At 44.6% G+C, this 18271-nt stretch overlaps 1 protein-coding gene across 5 annotated transcripts in view; it reads right to left on the reverse strand.

Moving 5' to 3' along the window:
- Positions 1–18271, reverse strand: part of KIAA0556 (KIAA0556 ortholog) — a 133509-nt gene that overhangs the window by 112165 nt on the left and 3073 nt on the right. For 4 of the 5 annotated variants that reach the window (XM_030211800.1, XM_030211801.1, XM_030211799.1 and 1 more), the window contains exons 2-3: positions 16767–16816; positions 615–691 (exon numbers count right to left, since the gene is read on the reverse strand). In XM_030211800.1, the coding sequence (XP_030067660.1) occupies positions 615–691; positions 16767–16816 (127 nt within the window). The remainder of the gene's footprint in view (positions 1–614; positions 692–16766; positions 16817–18271) is intronic. The other variant, XM_030211802.1, reaches the window with a different exon arrangement.

Here is an 18271-nt window from a genome sequence, read left to right on the forward strand (position 1 = left end):
ATATTTTCTCTCTCCAGAAGGTGGATGGACACACTTTTCAGCCTCTGGTTCCAAGTGCTTTGGTCTTGGTCCAGTTCTCCAGTTGAGCTTTGCGAGTGGCTTAAGTCTGCAGAGTCATATCTTGCAGGTCTTCAGATTCTGTGGTGTCCTGCAAATGTACTTCTCCTGTCCTTTCACTTCTCCCCCATTTCCTGTTTCCAGCTAGTAGACTTTTCATCAGTATTTTAAATGAGTAGAATTTAAGTAATAGAATATGTTTATCCAACTTAAGTTGTGTAGGGGCAGCAAGATTTATGTCCTGCGGTACGCCATTTTAAGCTGCACATGTTAGTGCCCAACATAGCACAAGGACGCTTAAACAAACAGGTATAAATATTATTAACAAATACTAAGTCATAAAGTCTCAACAAGTAGTGAAAATACTTAAATACTGAACAAAATTTGCTTTTTTTGTTTGTTTATTGCAAAGTTTACACTTATAATTTCGATCAGGATTTTGCAGCCACAAAGGACAGCATCTGCTGAAATTCACAGCTGATTGGCAAGATTCCATTTTATAACAAAAATACCAAAACCTTATGTGACCTTCAGGACTGTGAGTGGCAGTGTCTTACCGGTTTCTTTGCTGAAGTAGTATTAAGTACTCATCATGCTTCTCATCAAAGTCAATTGCTGTGTCCTTAACATAATCCTGGAAAAAAAATGAATATTAAACTTGCTTAACATTGCATGAACAAGGAAACACCATGAAAGTGATCAGCTTTCAGATATCAATGATGTATCCTAGAACAATGCACAACTATAAAAGGAAAGTCTGAATCATTTGTTGGGGCAGAAACATGGAAGCACAAAACTTACCTTCACTCAGAGGACAAGAAAGAAAATGAAGGGCATATGCAAGGATAAATTGGTGCTATGATTTTGCAAAAGTGATACCCAAACTAATTTTTGAATTATAATGAAAAAAAATTTCAAAGGAATTTGCCTGGATAATTATGCAGTTCCTTATGTAAATTTCTATGACTGGAAACTGTCTTCCTCTCAGCAGCCAAAAGTATGTCCTGTTTCACAATGCTCATAGTGAACAGGAATGGGACCAAAGCATGCAAGGATGCATATTTTGTATAGCTACTGCAAAGTGCATGGGTACTTTTCCAATTTCATTTATTACATTGGGGGGGGGGGGGGGGGAGGAAGTAGTTATTAAGGTGTAGTATAAGTTGGGATTTTACCGCACCATAATTTACTACTGAAGTGACTAACTTGTGGAATTGAGTTACACATTAGTGCCCTTTAACACATATTAAAGGGCAATTAATGTGCGTTAGGGCCATAATGCACCTTAGTAACTACTCCCTTTAGAATCTGCTTTTCCAGAAAAACTTTCAATAAAAACAAATGCATAAACACCAGATACACATTCAAACACAGAAAAAGGGCTCCACAGGGAGTATTCCTTTGAAAATTAGCTTACAGATTGAAGAGAGTGGAAGCAATGAAGGCAGGCACGAGTCTTAACACAGTCTTCTATTCCTTCCCCACCTTCCTCCCAGCTTATCAATACCCTCTGAGCTTCTGTTCCAGGAGAGACTCTAAGTGGCAGATGATGCATAGCTCTCACAAGTTTTACTAGCAGGGCTTCTTTATGCTTGTATTCATCTTCCAAGAACATTCTGGAAAGTACCACACAACTCAAATCATTGAGAGCTGCACAGTGTCAGAAGCCAGAGGATGATTCCAGGAGAAGCTGTGAGCAGCAGAGGAATGTGAGAAGGAATTATTAAGCTGGTGAGGACAAGGAGATAGCCTAATGATTAGGGCAACAGGCAGAGAACCAGGGAAACCAGGTTTCAAATCCCACTGCTACTTCTTGTGATCTTGTCTCAGGTACATATTTGTCCTCAGAGGACAGGAAAATACCTACTGTACTTGAGTGTAACTCACCTTTAGTTACTACTTAAAATTAAAAAAAAAAAAAAAAAAAGCAAACTAAATCCAAGAATCTTCCCCTATCTTTCTGGGAGAAGACTAGCCAGCAGGCTGATTGAGGAACAGGCTGCAGGGAGGGGAACAACAGTGAGGAGGATGAACTGGAGGTAGGAAGAGAAAGTGACAGAGCCAGAATCAGAAAAAGTCAAGAGTGGAGAATGTGGATCTGGAAAACTTAGGGTTAACATTTCTAATCTGAAATAATGATAGAAATTGCCTCTAGGTTACATGAGACAAACTTGCAGCTCCTAAGGTGAATAGAAAAGCTGAGAGAAGGCCAAATCAATGTGAACCAAGTTGTTTATTTGTAGTGAAGAGGCACTATGAAGAAGAGTAAACTTCTCAAGGAAAGGTGATAGAGACAATTGTTTTCTTTTCCAGTCCACATGCTGCATAAAGAATGATTTAGTTAGATAACACAACATCAGTAGTTGTTCTCTTTCTCTTATCAATGACTGAGAAAACATTATCAAAGACATGTTTTTCTGTCCTGAAACCCATCTGTTTTTTTTTTTTTTTTTGGGCTAATGGTTAAAGTCCTTTCTTTCGTTATTTTGCGGACCTATTGAACTGAATGTTAGCTGACTCTCTGATGTAAACTTTGTTTTATGTCTATATAATCTTGTATGTTCTTTTAAATAGAAAAGAAACTCATGGCAGAAAAACTGGCATTATTGCAGAAGTCTGTCTCATGAACTTTCTTCATGCTAGCAATTTATTTCTTCAATAAAGGAAATTTTAATGACAACTCTGCTTTGAAAATGTTAATGAAGCACCCTAAATCCACAGGAGACAAACATGGAACTGACAGCAGGGAGATTAAATGGCCAGATGAATGCATAGAGAAAGCACAATAAGCATCAAGAGATTTTGTCAGGGATTTTAAATTGACAATATGCACAACCTGAGATGAGCACCAAGTTGCAGTAGCATTGACTTCTTGCAACTACTGGCATTTGTGGCACCAATTACTGAGCCAAACATGTTGTTACAAGTATTTGTAGATGCAAAGACTACTGAAGACTTGAAAATCCTAGTTACGCTGCACTGTTAAAGTACTCCTGGGAGAATCTGCATCAAAAACTTAAGTTGCCCATATTCTCTCTAATAATCTCACGGGCTATTATTAGAAACAATGGGTTTTCTGAAATCTATGGAGGGCTAATTAATGGAGGCCCCATTTCTCTCCTCCACCCTGCTCCCCCATGGTAACCAGCATTGCTCTCCTCCACTCTCCCCCTTCCCACACTGTGACCAGATCTCTCATTCCTCACGATTATGGTGCTTGGTCAATGAAGGCCTTTGAGCACTTGAGCATGCACAGATACTCAAGGCTTTGCGTATGCGCAAGGCCCCACACAGACCCAACGCCAGAACCGTGAGAACAGGTAGGAAGAGGGATCTTGTCATCACGAGGGAGAGGTGTGGAAAGTGGAGGAGAGCAATGCCAGTTACTGCAAATTCTGAGGGGTGAGCTATTATTGGAGAAATCTAGATTTGGCTTTTTAGATGAAATTCATAAGATTTTTGATGCTGAAACAGAGACAAAATGGTATTTCTTAAAGGTGCAGTATTTTCAAATAACTTGTCTGGGGAAGGCAATGGCAAATACAGATAGTGCCAGGGTGGTCTGTAAGAATGTTCAGTAGCACCATATGTATAGTGTCATGTATAATTGACTTATCTGTGAATTTTCCATTTAGTGGCTGCTCTAAACCTATGCATTTTTGAATATCCAACCTAGTGTATGCAGAGTTTTACAACATGTATAAATAGTATGAAGATTTTCTTTAATACAAAAGTCTTCAGGGAATATTCTATCAGACCTGCAAATGGATACATGTACAGTATGGGTACAAAGCAGAAAACGTACAGAGAATTTCCCTATTTTTTATTATGTAATTGACCAGCAGAGATGCATATGCAAGCATTATTTGTTGCAAGAGGTCTTCCCCTTTCTAAAAAGGTACTCCAGTAGTTTAATGCTTTATGGAGCTGTCTCTGACACTGGCAAGATGCATCAACAAACTTTTTTTTCTCTGTTGGCATCTATTGTTTGAATATATTGCAGCATGTGAACATATTTTATGCAGTACATATTGATAGCTGCTTAAAAATCTTGTTTCCAGACTGTTTAGAAAGATAAAAAAGTGTGTTCAAAAAGTATCCTTAGGTCATTATTTCAGCTATATATATGATATATCTGCCACCTGCTTTGAAAAAAAGAAACAAAGATGCATGGCAAATTTAAAGAGTGCAATATTTTTGAAAAATCAAGGATAACACAATTTTAGCCTATTAGTTGTAGATATTTTACTATTTGGCTGAATACAAATAATGAAAAATAAAAATATTCAGCCAAATATGAATAATAGGCATTGAACTTTAAGATAACAAATAATAAAAGAAACAATGTGAAATCAGAGATCAAGCGTATGTTTCAGCAGATTTAAACTATATTCATATATACAAAAACATCAATGGCTATAAATTGTTTCTTTATTTTTTTTTTTTTTTAAGTAATCTTGAAGAGTTTTGTTTTCCAGAAATTTGATCTCTGAAGGCAACACCTAAACAAATAAATGAAATAGAGTCATTCCGTGTCAAGTGGACCAATTTTAAAGGTCGTCCCCACCTCACCATCTCATATTTTGATGAAATTTGGTACATAGTTTCTTTATGATAAAAAACTAAGCTGTGCAAAACTTTAGTTCAAAAGACTAAAAATTGGAGGTTCTAGGGGACCTCAAGTAAAGGGTTGCAAAATGTTGCCTGAGCAAAAATGACATTTTGGGCCAACTTCCAGAAGCTGTAAAACTGGACGTTTTAGTAGTACAAGGGGGATATTTGGAGAACCTGCACTACTTTTAGGGCTTAATGAACTGGCAAAACCCCATGTTCCTAGTCCTCTTACTTTTTGAATGGTTTAGGCTCAAACTTTGCCAAAAAACCGGCAAAAATCAATTTACAGCGATGTTGAGGCTGCTGTAGTTTCTAAACTAGTTGGCCTTTCAGGTTGATTTTTGGTAGGTGTACTAAATGCACGGCTGTAATGAGGCATTCCAATTTGCAGCACTTTCCTTCAAGTGGTTGAAAAATTATAAGCGTTCAAAGTTGGTATAAAAAGCATTTTTGCCCATTTTGGGCTATCTTTGATGCCCTTGATCTCCAGTGGGACAGCTTCAATATTCTTTCTTTTAGCACCATTAGAAAGAACAGATTTCCTTCTATCAGAATATGTAGTTTTCAATTTGGAGTCTCTCCATATAAGGATTGCAAAAAAAAGTGTTTTTTGGCCAGTATTGTTGAATGATAGATGAAACGGATATAGGGCCCATCAATGTTTCTAATTGCTGTATAAGTCACTCAGTTGCTTTAAGCATGCGTTGGTCCATGGTGGCTATGCCACTACCAATTCAATAGGAAGTGGCAACCTCATCGCCAAGAGGTCACGCCCGATAGCAAGGCAAGTCCAGCCACTTGGCACAGGTTCCCAAGCCTGAAGGTGGGCATCTTACTTGAGGTTCCCAAGCCTCATTTGGTTGTCTTTGCCTAGTTTCTCAAGCCTAATGGGGGTGTCTTAATGGTTCCCAAGTAAAACCTCAGTGCTGAAGTGACAAGAATTTTTCACTGATAAGTTTCACTGCTGTTTCTGGAAATGTATACTGTCGTCCAAGTGTGTAGTTGCTGGTACTGGAAGAACTGCTAGAATATGCTGTTCAGAAATCCAACAAGAATCTCTTCTGCTAGGCCAATGAAATGATCGTGCAGGCCCGCATGGATGCATAAAGTTGACCAAGGCATCATGTTCTTCAAATGATGTGTCACAGACATTGCCAATCCACCATTTGTTGTCATAAACACAGGCAACATACTGCCCAGGCTGAAGTTGAGACACATTTATGCCAGGTACACTCACTGGGTCATCCGACTGACAAAGTTTGACAACAAATGAGGAGGAATCATTTGACATTCTACTGACTGAAATTTGGTTCAAGTCAATGGGAATAAACTGGTGATTTAGTTCCAGCAACTGTGGAAGCTTTACTGAATCTTTCCTCTTGTGCAGATCTTGAAGATTCAATTTCATCCTTGGAAACAAAAAAGAACTTGATTTTATTTATTTTTTGATCACAAAATTCAAACAAGCCTTGTGCTGTGAGAATTTGGCTATTTTTAGGTCGTTGCAAACTAGCCTGAGCAGCTAGTCGCTTTGTTGTACCACCTATGGCATCACATGGTGACTTGCCATGGCTTCTGCCAAAGAAATTCCACTGTGCACTTATTCCAAATTCTGTTTGATGATAGCACAAGTTGGCAAAGTTTTTGAAGTTCTTGTATTGTGCAGCTGAGCCATCACTAAAGTATGTTACATATTTTATTTCTCCAATTTTGCTTTTCAAGAACGCGATTAATTTTTCCAAGAATGCATGTACAGCAACTGCATCATGCCGCAAGCCGTCACTTATTATGCAAACACTTATGCACTGAATTTCACTTGAAGCATCACGGAAGTACCCAACAAATGGATGCAGTGTAGCTTGACTGTTTTCCCAGTGGAAACCTTGAACAGCATCTTGGACAATAAAGGAGTAGTTTTCAGCAAAGTCCAAGAGAACAACAATTTCACAAGGATTTAGGTTTTCTTTAAGTATTGTGTCTGATGTTTGGAAATGTAATGGTGAATTGACAGGTTTGAAACTTTCAATGCAAGCTCAGATACAAAATCATCAACATACATTTGTTTGGTCTCCAGTGTGGTGCAATCTGTATGAACCCATTGCTTAAACTCGATTGTTTCACCTGGGTCAGCATCAATGAACACTTCTGTCAGGTAATTTTCAAGCACATCTTTACCTGGACATATTTCACACCTGTGAAGCATGCATTCTTTGCATTCCAAATTGCACACAGTTTTAGCCATCAGTGCTTTGTAATCTTCGTTCAGCAGATGGCTTCCAGCAAGCATAAGCTTCACATTTTGATGAATGACACAAACACACACTGAATGCATACCAGATGAGCCAACAGTGACACACCATTTTGGCCTTAGCTCACAAAATTTTGAAAAACCCACTTCTGGCCCATTTCGAGTACGATATGCAACATACATTTCTTTTAGATTGCTAAGCAGCAAGTGCTTTTGCATTTGAATTTTTTCAGTGCCAGTTCTGACAGAGACAAAATCTTTTTTCCCTAGGCATAGTCTACTGAATTCATCATCTTCAAAAAAAGCCAAGAATTTTTTTTTCTGTTTCTTCTGGTAAAACTTTACCTTTCTTCTTGTCTGGTTTTGCCAGAATTCCACAAACTGATTTCAGATTTCTTGCTTTTTTAACCATTCTAGTTGAAACCATGAATTCTGAGGCAGTTCTTTGAATAGACCAGCTGTTTGGTGCTAAAGTTAGTATTTGCAGTTTTTCTGCATGATTTGCTGAAACTTGGACTTTGTTTTTCAACTCGTTTAGCAGGTCATCATAATCAGAACATTTGTCACATTTCTGACTGGTAGAATGTCTAAGCCACCAGCAACTGCAAGATGATGACTCTCAAAGTATTTTGCACTCGCCTGATTTTGCGCTTGGTGTAGCCTCGTACATCACGCTTGCTGACTTTTTTGAACTTTAATGGAGAAAAACCAAGAGATGTCAAACTTGTGTTCAACTTGCCAGAAATGTCACTGTGTTCATCATCTGCTGCTGTTGATGATGATAAAGAATCAGCAGCTCTGTTACTGACGTCTTTTCGACAAGATGGACATAGTTTCTGACCCGGCACAAATATTTTGCTTGTTAAGGCCTTTAGCTGGGCTGCTAGTGTGTCATCCAGCACTCTTAAGCCCCTTTTTGCATTATGACCACCTTTGGAAAATGGGTTACAGCAGGTTCTTTGCAAAAATTCAAACTTTTTCAACAGTAAGGATTCATGATGAAGGCAAATAGTTGATCCAGCATAGAAAAGTTGACCAGAATGCTCTTGTAACAACTTCTGTTGATCAGGCAGAAGCTCTTCAATTAATTTCAAACCTTTATTTTTATTGTATGTCAGTAAATGACACTCTGATGTACTTGAACAGCCAACTGAGCAAAGTGGAAATTCATCTGATCTTTCTGGATCCATTGATGACCATTAGCATCAGGTCAACAAACGCGTTTATTCTTGCAATCAGGTTTTCAATGGGTAAAATTTTACTTCAGTCTAAAGTGATTAATATCTTCATTTGTGGCATTTAATTCAATATAAATGAGCCTGTCGGTGCAGGTGCGAGTTTCTTCAACAAGAAGTATGTATACAATGGTTTCCACCCTATTTTTTAGTTTACTTGAACACAGTTTTATAACATAATATTTAAAGAAAACTAGCCAGTTAGACTTGGCCAATTATGATTGGTGAACCCTGTTGCAAGGCAGAATTGTTTGTTTCATTGCCCAATTGTATGCTTCTGGTACCTCCTGGCTCCTGAGTGTCTGTTGCTAGGCTTACTTTGATGCCTACAGTTCACTAAGAGGTCAAACTGTAGCAAGGGTGAAGAAACACCAGCAACAGACACTCAGACGCCTTGCAACAGGGTCCACCAATCATAATTGACCAAGTCGGTCATCCTAACTGACTGCAGTTTTCTTTAAACCTGTCATGAAACCTGGCCTCATCCTTCCACATCCTAAAAAACATTCCTGTTTTTTAGTTTTCTTGAATACAGTTTTATAACATAATGTGTTCTTTATTTTAAAAAATTGGTGCTTTTTGAAAGAAGAATCACTTTTACTACACTTGTATCAAGGGTGTAGTGAAGAAATCACAGGCTGCTGCCCGCAAACATTTGAGGGCATTTTTGCAATCCTTATATGATGAGACTCCAAAATGAAAACTACATATTCTGATAGAAGGAAATCTGCTCTTTCTAATGGTGCTAAAAGAAAGAATATTGAAGCTGTCCCACTGGAGGTCAAGGGCATCAAAGATAGCCCAAAATGGGCAAAAATGCTTTTTATACCAACTTTGAACACTTATAATTTTTCAACCACTTGAAGGAAAGTGCTGCAAATTGGAATGCCTCATTACAGCCCTGCATTTAGTAAACCTACCAAAAATCAACCTGAAAGGCCAACTAGTTTAGAAACTACAGCAGCCTCAACATCGCTGTAAATTGATTTTTGCCGTTTTTTTTGGCAACGTTTGAGCCTAAACCATTCAAAACGTAAGAGGACTAGGAACATGGGGTTTTGCCAGTTCATTAAGCCCTAAAAGTAGTGCAGGTTCTCCAAATATCCCCCTTGTACTACTAAAACGTCCAGTTTTACAGCTTCTGGAAGTTGGCCCAAAATGTCATTTTTGCTCAGGCGACATTTTGCAACCCTTTACTTGAGGTCCCCTAGAACCTCCAATTTTTAGTCTTTTGAACTAAAGTTTTGCACAGCTTAGTTTTTTATCATAAAGAAACTATGTACCAAATTTCATCAAAATCTGAGATGGTGAGGTGGGGACCCCTGGTCCACTTGACACGGAATGACTCAATATCCAAATAAAACGGATTTAGGAAGCTATTACATAGTAACATAGTAGATGACGGCAGAAAAAGACCTGCACGGTCCATCCAGTCTGTCCAACAAGACAACTCATGTGTGCTACTTTTGTGTATACCCTACTTTGATTTGTACCTGTGCTCTTCAGGGCACAGACCGTATAAGTCTGCCCAGCATTATCCCCGTCTCCCAACCTCCAGCCCCGCCTCCCACTACCGGCTCTGCTATCCAATCTCGGTTAAGCTCCTGAGGATCCTTTAGGTTTAGGTTTCCTTTAAAAAAAAACCTAAACATTCCAAATACTCATAGGTCAAACAAGCTCTTTTTAAGTGGTTGTTTAAAGTGAAGGTTGTGAAATTTTTAGACTGACCAATACCATGTAAAATTGTTGCTCTGCACATGCCGCAGATTGCTTTGCTTGGATCTTCAGCCATAATTATAAAGTATTTCCAAACCGGACTTCTTTTATCCATTGTGTTTAAATGACAATCCTCTGAGCCAATGAACCCTTACAGCTGCACATCAATGCTCTGAGCCAATGGATGAGAGGAAAAAGGCAGGACTGCCCCTTCTAACCTCACTGGCACGGCAGTGAAGATATGTGCCAATAAGGTTGGAGGGGGCGGCGGTCCTGCCTCTCTCCTCCATTGGCTCAGAGTATTGTGATGCACAAGTGTATGGGTCATACGGCTGGAAGTGAAGGAGGAAGTGTTTCATATCTTGCAGAAGCAGCAGGAGCGGAAGAAACTGTTGGAGTAAGGCACTTTCATGCCATTTTAAACAGCTTAGCAATCGCCACCAGATCTCCAGTCAACAATGGAACCAGAAGTACAAACGGAAGTCAGGACTGAATTGAAATTAAAAGGGCATTTGCTTTTATAGTGCAAGTATTATTCGTATTTGAATTTAAATCACTATTCGGCCAAATGCGAATAATGTAATCGGCACACTATTTGGGGCCAAATTGGTTTGAATATTCGGTACAGCTCTATTTGTTGACCTACAGATTTCTAAAGCGAATGCTACATACCTGTAGAAGGTATTCTCCGAGGACAGCAGGCTGATTGTTCTCACTGATGGGCGACGTCCACGGCAGCCCCTCCAATCGGAATCTTCACTAGCAAAGGCCTTTGCTAGTCCTCGCGCGCCAATGCGCACCGTGCATGCGCGGCCGTCTTCCCGCCCGAAACCGGCTTGTGCCGGCCAGTCTCATATGTAGCAAAACAAAGACAAGGGAAGACACAACTCCAAAGGGGAGGCGGGCGGGTTTGTGAGAACAATCAGCCTGCTGTCCTCGGAGAATACCTTCTACAGGTATGTAGCATTCGCTTTCTCCGAGGACAAGCAGGCTGCTTGTTCTCACTGATGGGGTATCCCTAGCCCCCAGCCTCACTCAAAACAACAACCATGGTCAATTGGACCTCGCAACAGCGAGGACATAACTGAGATTGACCTAAAAAATTTACCAACTAACTGAGAGTGCAGCCTGGAACAGAACAAACAGGGCCCTCGGGGGGTGGAGTTGGATCCTAAAGCCCAAACAGGTTCTGAAGAACTGACTGCCCGAACCGACTGTCGCGTCGGGTATCCTGCTGTAGGCAGTAATGAGATGTGAATGTGTGGACAGATGACCATGTCGCAGCTTTACAGATCTCTTCAATGGTGGCTGACTTCAAGTGGGCTACCGACGCTGCCATGGCTCTAACATTATGAGCCGTGACATGACCCTCAAGAGCCAGCCCAGCCTGGGCGTAAGTGAAGGAAATGCAATCTGCTAGCCAATTGGATATGGTGCGTTTCCTCACAGCCACTCCCCTCCTATTGGGATCAAAAGAAACAAACAATTGGGCGGACTGTCTGTTGGGCTGTGTCCGCTCCAGGTAGAAGGCCAATGCTCTCTTGCAGTCCAATGTGTGCAGCTGACGTTCAGCAGGGCAGGAATGAGGACGGGGAAAGAATGTTGGCAAGACAATTGACTGGTTCAGATGGAACTCCGACACGACCTTTGGCAAGAACTTAGGGTGAGTGCGGAGGACTACTCTGTTGTGATGAAATTTGGTGTAAGGGGCCTGGGCTACCAGGGCCTGAAGCTCACTGACTCTACGAGCTGAAGTAACTGCCACCAAGAAAATGACCTTCCAGGTCAAGTACTTCAGATGGCAGGAATTCAGTGGCTCAAAAGGAGGTTTCATCAGCTGGGTGAGAACGACATTGAGATCCCATGACACTGTAGGAGGCTTGACAGGGGGCTTTGACAAAAGCAAACCTCTCATGAAGCGAACAACTAAAGGCTGTCCTGAGATCGGCTTACCTTCCACACGGTAATGGTATGCACTGATTGCACTAAGGTGAACCCTTACAGAGTTGGTCTTGAGACCAGACTCAGACAGGTGCAGAAGGTATTCAAGCAGGGTCTGTGTAGGACAAGAGCGAGGATCTAGGGCCTTGCTGTCACACCAGACGGCAAACCTCCTCCACAGAAAGAAGTAACTCCTCTTGGTGGAATCTTTCCTGGAAGCAAGCAAGACACGGGAGACACCCTCTGACAGACCCAAAGAGGCAAAGTCTACGCTCTCAACATCCAGGCCGTGAGAGCCAGGGACCGGAGGCTGGGATGCAGAAGCGCCCCTTCGTCCTGCGTGATGAGGGTCGGAAAACACTCCAATCTCCACGGTTCTTCGGAGGACAACTCCAGAAGAAGAGGGAACCAGATCTGACGCGGCCAAAAAGGAGCAATCAGAATCATGGTGCCTCGGTCTTGCTTGACTTTCAACAAAGTCTTCCCCACCAGAGGTATGGGAGGATAAGCATACAGCAGACCCTCCCCCCAATCCAGGAGAAAGGCATCCGATGCCAGTCTGCCGTGGGCCTGAAGCCTGGAACAGAACTGAGGGACCTTGTGGTTGGCTCGAGATGCGAAGAGGTCTACCAAGGGGGTGCCCCACGCCTGGAAGATCTGTCGCACTACACGGGAATTGAGCGACCACTCGTGAGGTTGCATAATCCTGCTCAACCTGTCGGCCAGACTGTTGTTTACGCCTGCCAGATATGTGGCTTGGAGCACCATGCCGTGACGGCGAGCCCATAGCCACATGCTGATGGCTTCCTGACACAGGGGGCGAGATCCGGTGCCCCCCTGCTTGTTGACGTAGTACATGGCAACCTGGTTGTCTGTCTGAATTTGGATAATTTGGTGGGACAGCCGATCTCTGAAAGCCTTCAGAGCGTTCCAGATCGCTCTCAACTCCAGAAGATTGATCTGCAGATCGCGTTCCTGGAGGGACCAGCTTCCTTGGGTGTGAAGCCCATCGACATGAGCTCCCCACCCCAGGAGAGACGCATCCGTGGTCAGCACTTTTTGTGGCTGAGGAATTTGGAAAGGACGTCCCAGAGTCAAATTGGACCAAATCGTCCACCAATGCAGGGATTCGAGAAAACTCGTGGACAGGTGGATTACGTCTTCTAGATCCCCAGCAGCCTGGAACCACTGGGAAGCTAGGGTCCATTGAGCAGATCTCATGTGAAGGCGGGCCATGGGAGTCACATGAACTGTGGAGGCCATGTGGCCCAGCAATCTCAACATCTGCCGAGCTGTGATCTGCTGGGACGCTCGCACCCGCGAGACGAGGGACAACAAGTTGTTGGCTCTCGTCTCTGGGAGATAGGTGCGAGCCGTCCGAGAATCCAGCAGAGCTCCTATGAATTCGAGTCTCTGCACTGGGAGAAGATGGGACTTTGGATAATTTATCACAAACCCCAGTAGCTCCAGGAGGCGAATAGTCATCTGCATGGACTGTAGAGCTCCTGCCTCGGATGTGTTCTTCACCAGCCAATCGTCGAGATATGGGAACACGTGCACCCCCAGCCTGCGAAGTGCCGCTGCTACTACAGCCAAGCACTTTGTGAACACCCTGGGCGCAGAGGCGAGCCCAAAGGGTAGCTCACAGTACTGGAAGTGACGTGTGCCCAGCTGAAATCGCAGATACTGTCTGTGAGCTGGCAGTATCGGGATGTGTGTGTAGGCATCCTTCAAGTCCAGAGAGCATAGCCAATCGTTTTCCTGAATCATGGGAAGGAGGGTGCCCAGGGAAAGCATCCTGAACTTTTCTTTGACTAGATATTTGTTCAGGGCCCTTAGGTCTAGGATGGGATGCATCCCCCGTTTTCTTTTCCACAAGGAAGTACCTGGAATAGAATCCCAGCCCTTCTTGCCCGGATGGCACGGGCTCGACCGCATTGGCGCTGAGAAGGGCGGAGAGTTCCTCTGCAAGTACCTGCTTGTGCTGGAAGCTGTAAGACTGAGCTCCCGGTGGACAATTTGGAGGTTTTGAGGCCAAATTGAGGGTGTATCCTTGCCGGCCTATTTGGAGAACCCACTGATCGGAGGTTATGAGAGGCCACCTTTGGTGAAAAGCTTTCAACCTCCCTCCGACTGGCAGGTCGCCCGGCACTGACACTTGGATGTCGGCTATGCTCTGCTGGAGCCAGTCAAAAGCCCGTCCCTTGCTTTTGCTGGGGAGCCGAGGGGCCTTGCTGAGGCGCACGCTGCTGACGAGAGCGAGCGCGCTGGGGCTTAGCCTGGGCCGCAGGCTGTCGAGAAGGAGGATTGTACCTACGCTTGCCAGAAGAGTAGGGAACAGTCTTCCTTCCCCCAAAAAATCTTCTACCTGTAGAGGTAGAGGCTGAAGGCTGCCGGCGGGAGAACTTGTCGAATGCGGTGTCCCACTGGTGGAGCTGCTCTACCACCTGTTCGACTTTCTCTCCAAAAATGTTATCCGCACGGCAAGGCGAGTCCGCAATCCGCTGCTGGATTCTATTCTCCAGGTCGGAGGCACGCAGCCATGAGAGCCTGCGCATCACCACACCTTGAGCAGCGGCCCTGGACGCAACATCAAAGGTGTCATACACCCCTCTGGCCAGGAATTTTCTGCACGCCTTCAGCTGCCTGACCACCTCCTGAAATGGCTTGGCTTGCTCAGGGGGGAGCGCATCAACCAAGCCCGCCAACTGCCGCACATTGTTCCGCATGTGTATGCTCGTGTAGAGCTGGTAAGACTGGATTTTGGCCACGAGCATAGAAGAATGGTAGGCCTTCCTCCCAAAGGAGTCTAAGGTTCTAGAGTCCTTGCCCGGGGGCGCCGAAGCATGCTCCCTAGAACTCTTAGCCTTCTTTAGGGTCAGATCCAGAACTCCAGAATCATGAGGCAACTGAGTGCGCATCAGATCTGGGTCCCCATGCATCCGGTACTGGGACTCGATCTTCTTGGGGATGTGGGGATTAGTTAAAGGCTTGGTCCAGTTCGCAAGCAATGTCTTTTTGAGGACATGGTGCAAGGGAACAGTGGACGCTTCCTTAGGTGGAGAAGGATAGTCCAGGAGCTCAAACATTTCAGCCCTGGGCTCGTCCTCCACAACCACCGGGAAGGGGATGGCCGTAGACATCTCCCGGACAAAGGAAGCAAAAGACAGACTCTCAGGAGGGGAAAGCTGTCTTTCAGGAGAGGGAGTGGGATCGGAAGGAAGACCCTCAGACTCCTCGTCAGAGAAATATCTGGGGTCTTCTTCCTCTTCCCACGAGGCCTCACCCTCGGTGTCAGACACAAGTTCACGGACCTGTGTCTGCAACCGTGCCCGACTCGACTCCGTGGAGCCACGTCTACGATGGGGGCGTCGAGAGGTAGACTCCCTCGCCCGCATCGGCGAAGCTCCCTCCGCCGACGTAGTGGGGGAGCCTTCCTGGGAGGCGACGGCAGCCGGTACCGCACGCGGCACCGACGCCGGAGACCTCACCTCGGGCGATGGGCCAGCCGGCGCCACGCTCGACGGTACCGGTGGCGCAAGCACCGCCGGTACCGGAGGGGTAGGGCGCAGCAGCTCTCCCAGAATCTCTGGGAGAACGGCCCGGAGGCTCTCGTTCAGAGCGGCTGCAGAGAAAGGCATGGAGGTCGATGCAGGCGTCGACGTCAGAACCTGTTCCGGGCGTGGAGGCTGGTCCGGGCTGTCCAGAGTGGAGCGCATCGACACCTCCTGAACAGAGGGTGAGCGGTCCTCTCGGTGCCGATGCCTGCTGGGTGCCGACTCCTTCGGCGACCCAGAGCTCTCGGTACCGACATGGGAAGGGGACCGGTGACGATGCTTCTTCGACTTCTTGGGACGAAGCATGTCACCGGAGCTTCCCGGTACTGACGAGGACGTAGAATCCAGCCGTCGCTTCCTCGGGGCCGAGATCGAAGAAGGTCGGTCTCGGGGGGGCTGTACCGCAGGAGCCCTCAGGGTAGGGGGAGACCCACCCGAAGGCTCACCGCCACCAGCAGGGGAATGGACAGCCCTCACCTGCACTCCAGACGAAGCACCACCGTCCGACGACATCAGCAGACGAGGTCCCGGTACCACCGACGTCGATGCAGCTGTCCGATGTCTCGGCGCCGATGCAGAGGGCCGATGCCTCGATGCACTCGATGTACTGGCCGCCGAGGTTGAAGGTCTGGACGCTGAAGACGTCGATGCACTCGATACCCCCGGTGCCGATGCCGACGAAGAGCCCGAGAACAAAATGTTCCACTGGGCTAACCTCGCTACCTGAGTCCGCCTTTGCAAAAGGGAACACAGACTACAGGCCTGAGGGCGGTGCCCAGCCCCCAGACACTGAAGACACGACGCGTGCCTGTCAGTGAGCGAGATTACCCGGACGCACTGGGTGCACTTCTTGAAGCCGCTGGAAGGCTTCGATGTCATGGGCGGAAAAATCACGCCGGCGAAATCGAAAGACGAAATGGCGAAATTTGGCACAGAAAAAAGGGAAATTTCGACCGGGGCCTAAGTAAGGCCTACCCCGACGACGAAAGAAAACTTAACGGGGCGAAAAAACTCGAAGTAGAGGGAGGAAAAACCAAAAGTGGTTAATCCAAATAATTTCTGGATTTCTCACAGAAAGCAGTCGAAAAACGACGCGCGAGGCCGACTTTTCGGGGCACGAATGGTAAAGCACAACCGTACCGAGCGCGGAGAAAAGAAGACTGGCCGGCACAAGCCGGTTTCGGGCGGGAAGACGGCCGCGCATGCGCGGTGCGCATTGGCGCGCGAGGACTAGCAAAGGCCTTTGCTAGTGAAGATTCCGATTGGAGGGGCTGCCGTGGACGTCACCCATCAGTGAGAACAAGCAGCCTGCTTGTCCTCGGAGAAAGTACTATATACATTATCAATTCACTTGCAGAATAAACATACAAAAAAGCACTAGTATAATGAGCAATTTACCTCATTCCTTTTCTTTGACCTGTTTCTTCCAGTGTTCCTCAAAGAGTTACCTGCAGCAGTTCAGAGATGAATATTACCAATCAAATAGCATAAAAGATGTATAAGCCCCCGTCATGAAATGCCTAGCCACCAGCCAGGGGTTACCCCGTGGCCACAGAGGGTCTATCCCCAGCACAGCTCAGGTCAGCCTGCACCTGCCGCTTGTGCTATACACTAGCACCCTCCTCCTTCCACCTGGGTCACAACCGCCTCTGGGCAAGTCTCCCACTCTCAAATTATCCCCAGTGAATTCTTGGTAGTCCCCCAGTTCCCAGAAAGCACTCTCAGATCCAACACACAAACTACCAGGATTCTTTATCAGTTCAGATAGACAGAGTCAACAAACTAAATAGATTTATTGTCACACTGGAACAATGAACAAAAATGTGCAATCAGCAAATAACAGGTAACTGAAATATGGATCAATTATAACACTAACTAAACATCTATATAGTCTAAACAGTACCTGGGAAGGTCAGGACATATAATTCACCAAGCCTCAACAAAGAGATCTGTGTCTCTTTTCTCCCGGGCTAAGACTGAAGCAACAGCCAGCATCTGCTGGGTAATTTGAAACTCCAGGCCAATCAGAGCCCAGAACAGTCAAGTTTCAAATAAAAACTGGTTATATCTCTACAGGCATTTCCTTTATCTGTGTGCTAACTAAGAAAGAGAGGTCATCAGTCCTCTATAGCAGCTTTAACATACAACATGCACCACCTGCTGGCCACATAAGAGAAATACACTTCAGAACATAATCAATACAGAAAAATATCCAATACATTTTACAAGCTTAAAACACTGTTTCTTCACAGCCCCATTTTGACAACTGTAGTGGAAGATCCATCATAGTATGGTATCTCATTAATTTCATATTAGGTGTACCAATGATGAATAAGCCAATCCATTAACAGTGCACATGACTCCATCCAGCTTATTAATTATGTACCTGAAGTTCAGCAGAACACCAGTGAATAGATTGATAATCAAAATCATTTTGTTCTCTACTATATTCAATGATTTTAGGAACAATTTATTAGTTTGCACACACAAAATAAAAGCAAAAACAAAACAAAAAAAAATATATATATATATCAGTATATCAGCAAAGAAAAGAATGTTACCTTCAGTATTTAAATCTTACTAATAAATTTAAACAATGTTTAAAGGTTTATTAACTATAAATCACAAAGACGGCTACTTTTTACCCTATATATTCAAAATGATTATGGTTACTTAAAGTTTGATGCAAACAAATCATCAGTAGAGGGAGCCATACAGTTTCCACAACTGAGGTACAATGAATAATCCACTTCATAAATCCACGGTTATACAGAAAGCCACTTGGAAAAAGCTCATGGAAGAAATATACTAGCCATGACATTTTCCTTATCCTACTAGCTGGGGAGGGGAGAGAAATGAAGGTGCTGCAGTCAGGATCGCTATCTGTCTCAGTGCTAGTTTTG

Source organism: Microcaecilia unicolor, chromosome 8, assembly GCF_901765095.1.
Source record: "Microcaecilia unicolor chromosome 8, aMicUni1.1, whole genome shotgun sequence".
NCBI classification, from domain to species: Eukaryota; Metazoa; Chordata; class Amphibia; order Gymnophiona; family Siphonopidae; genus Microcaecilia; species Microcaecilia unicolor.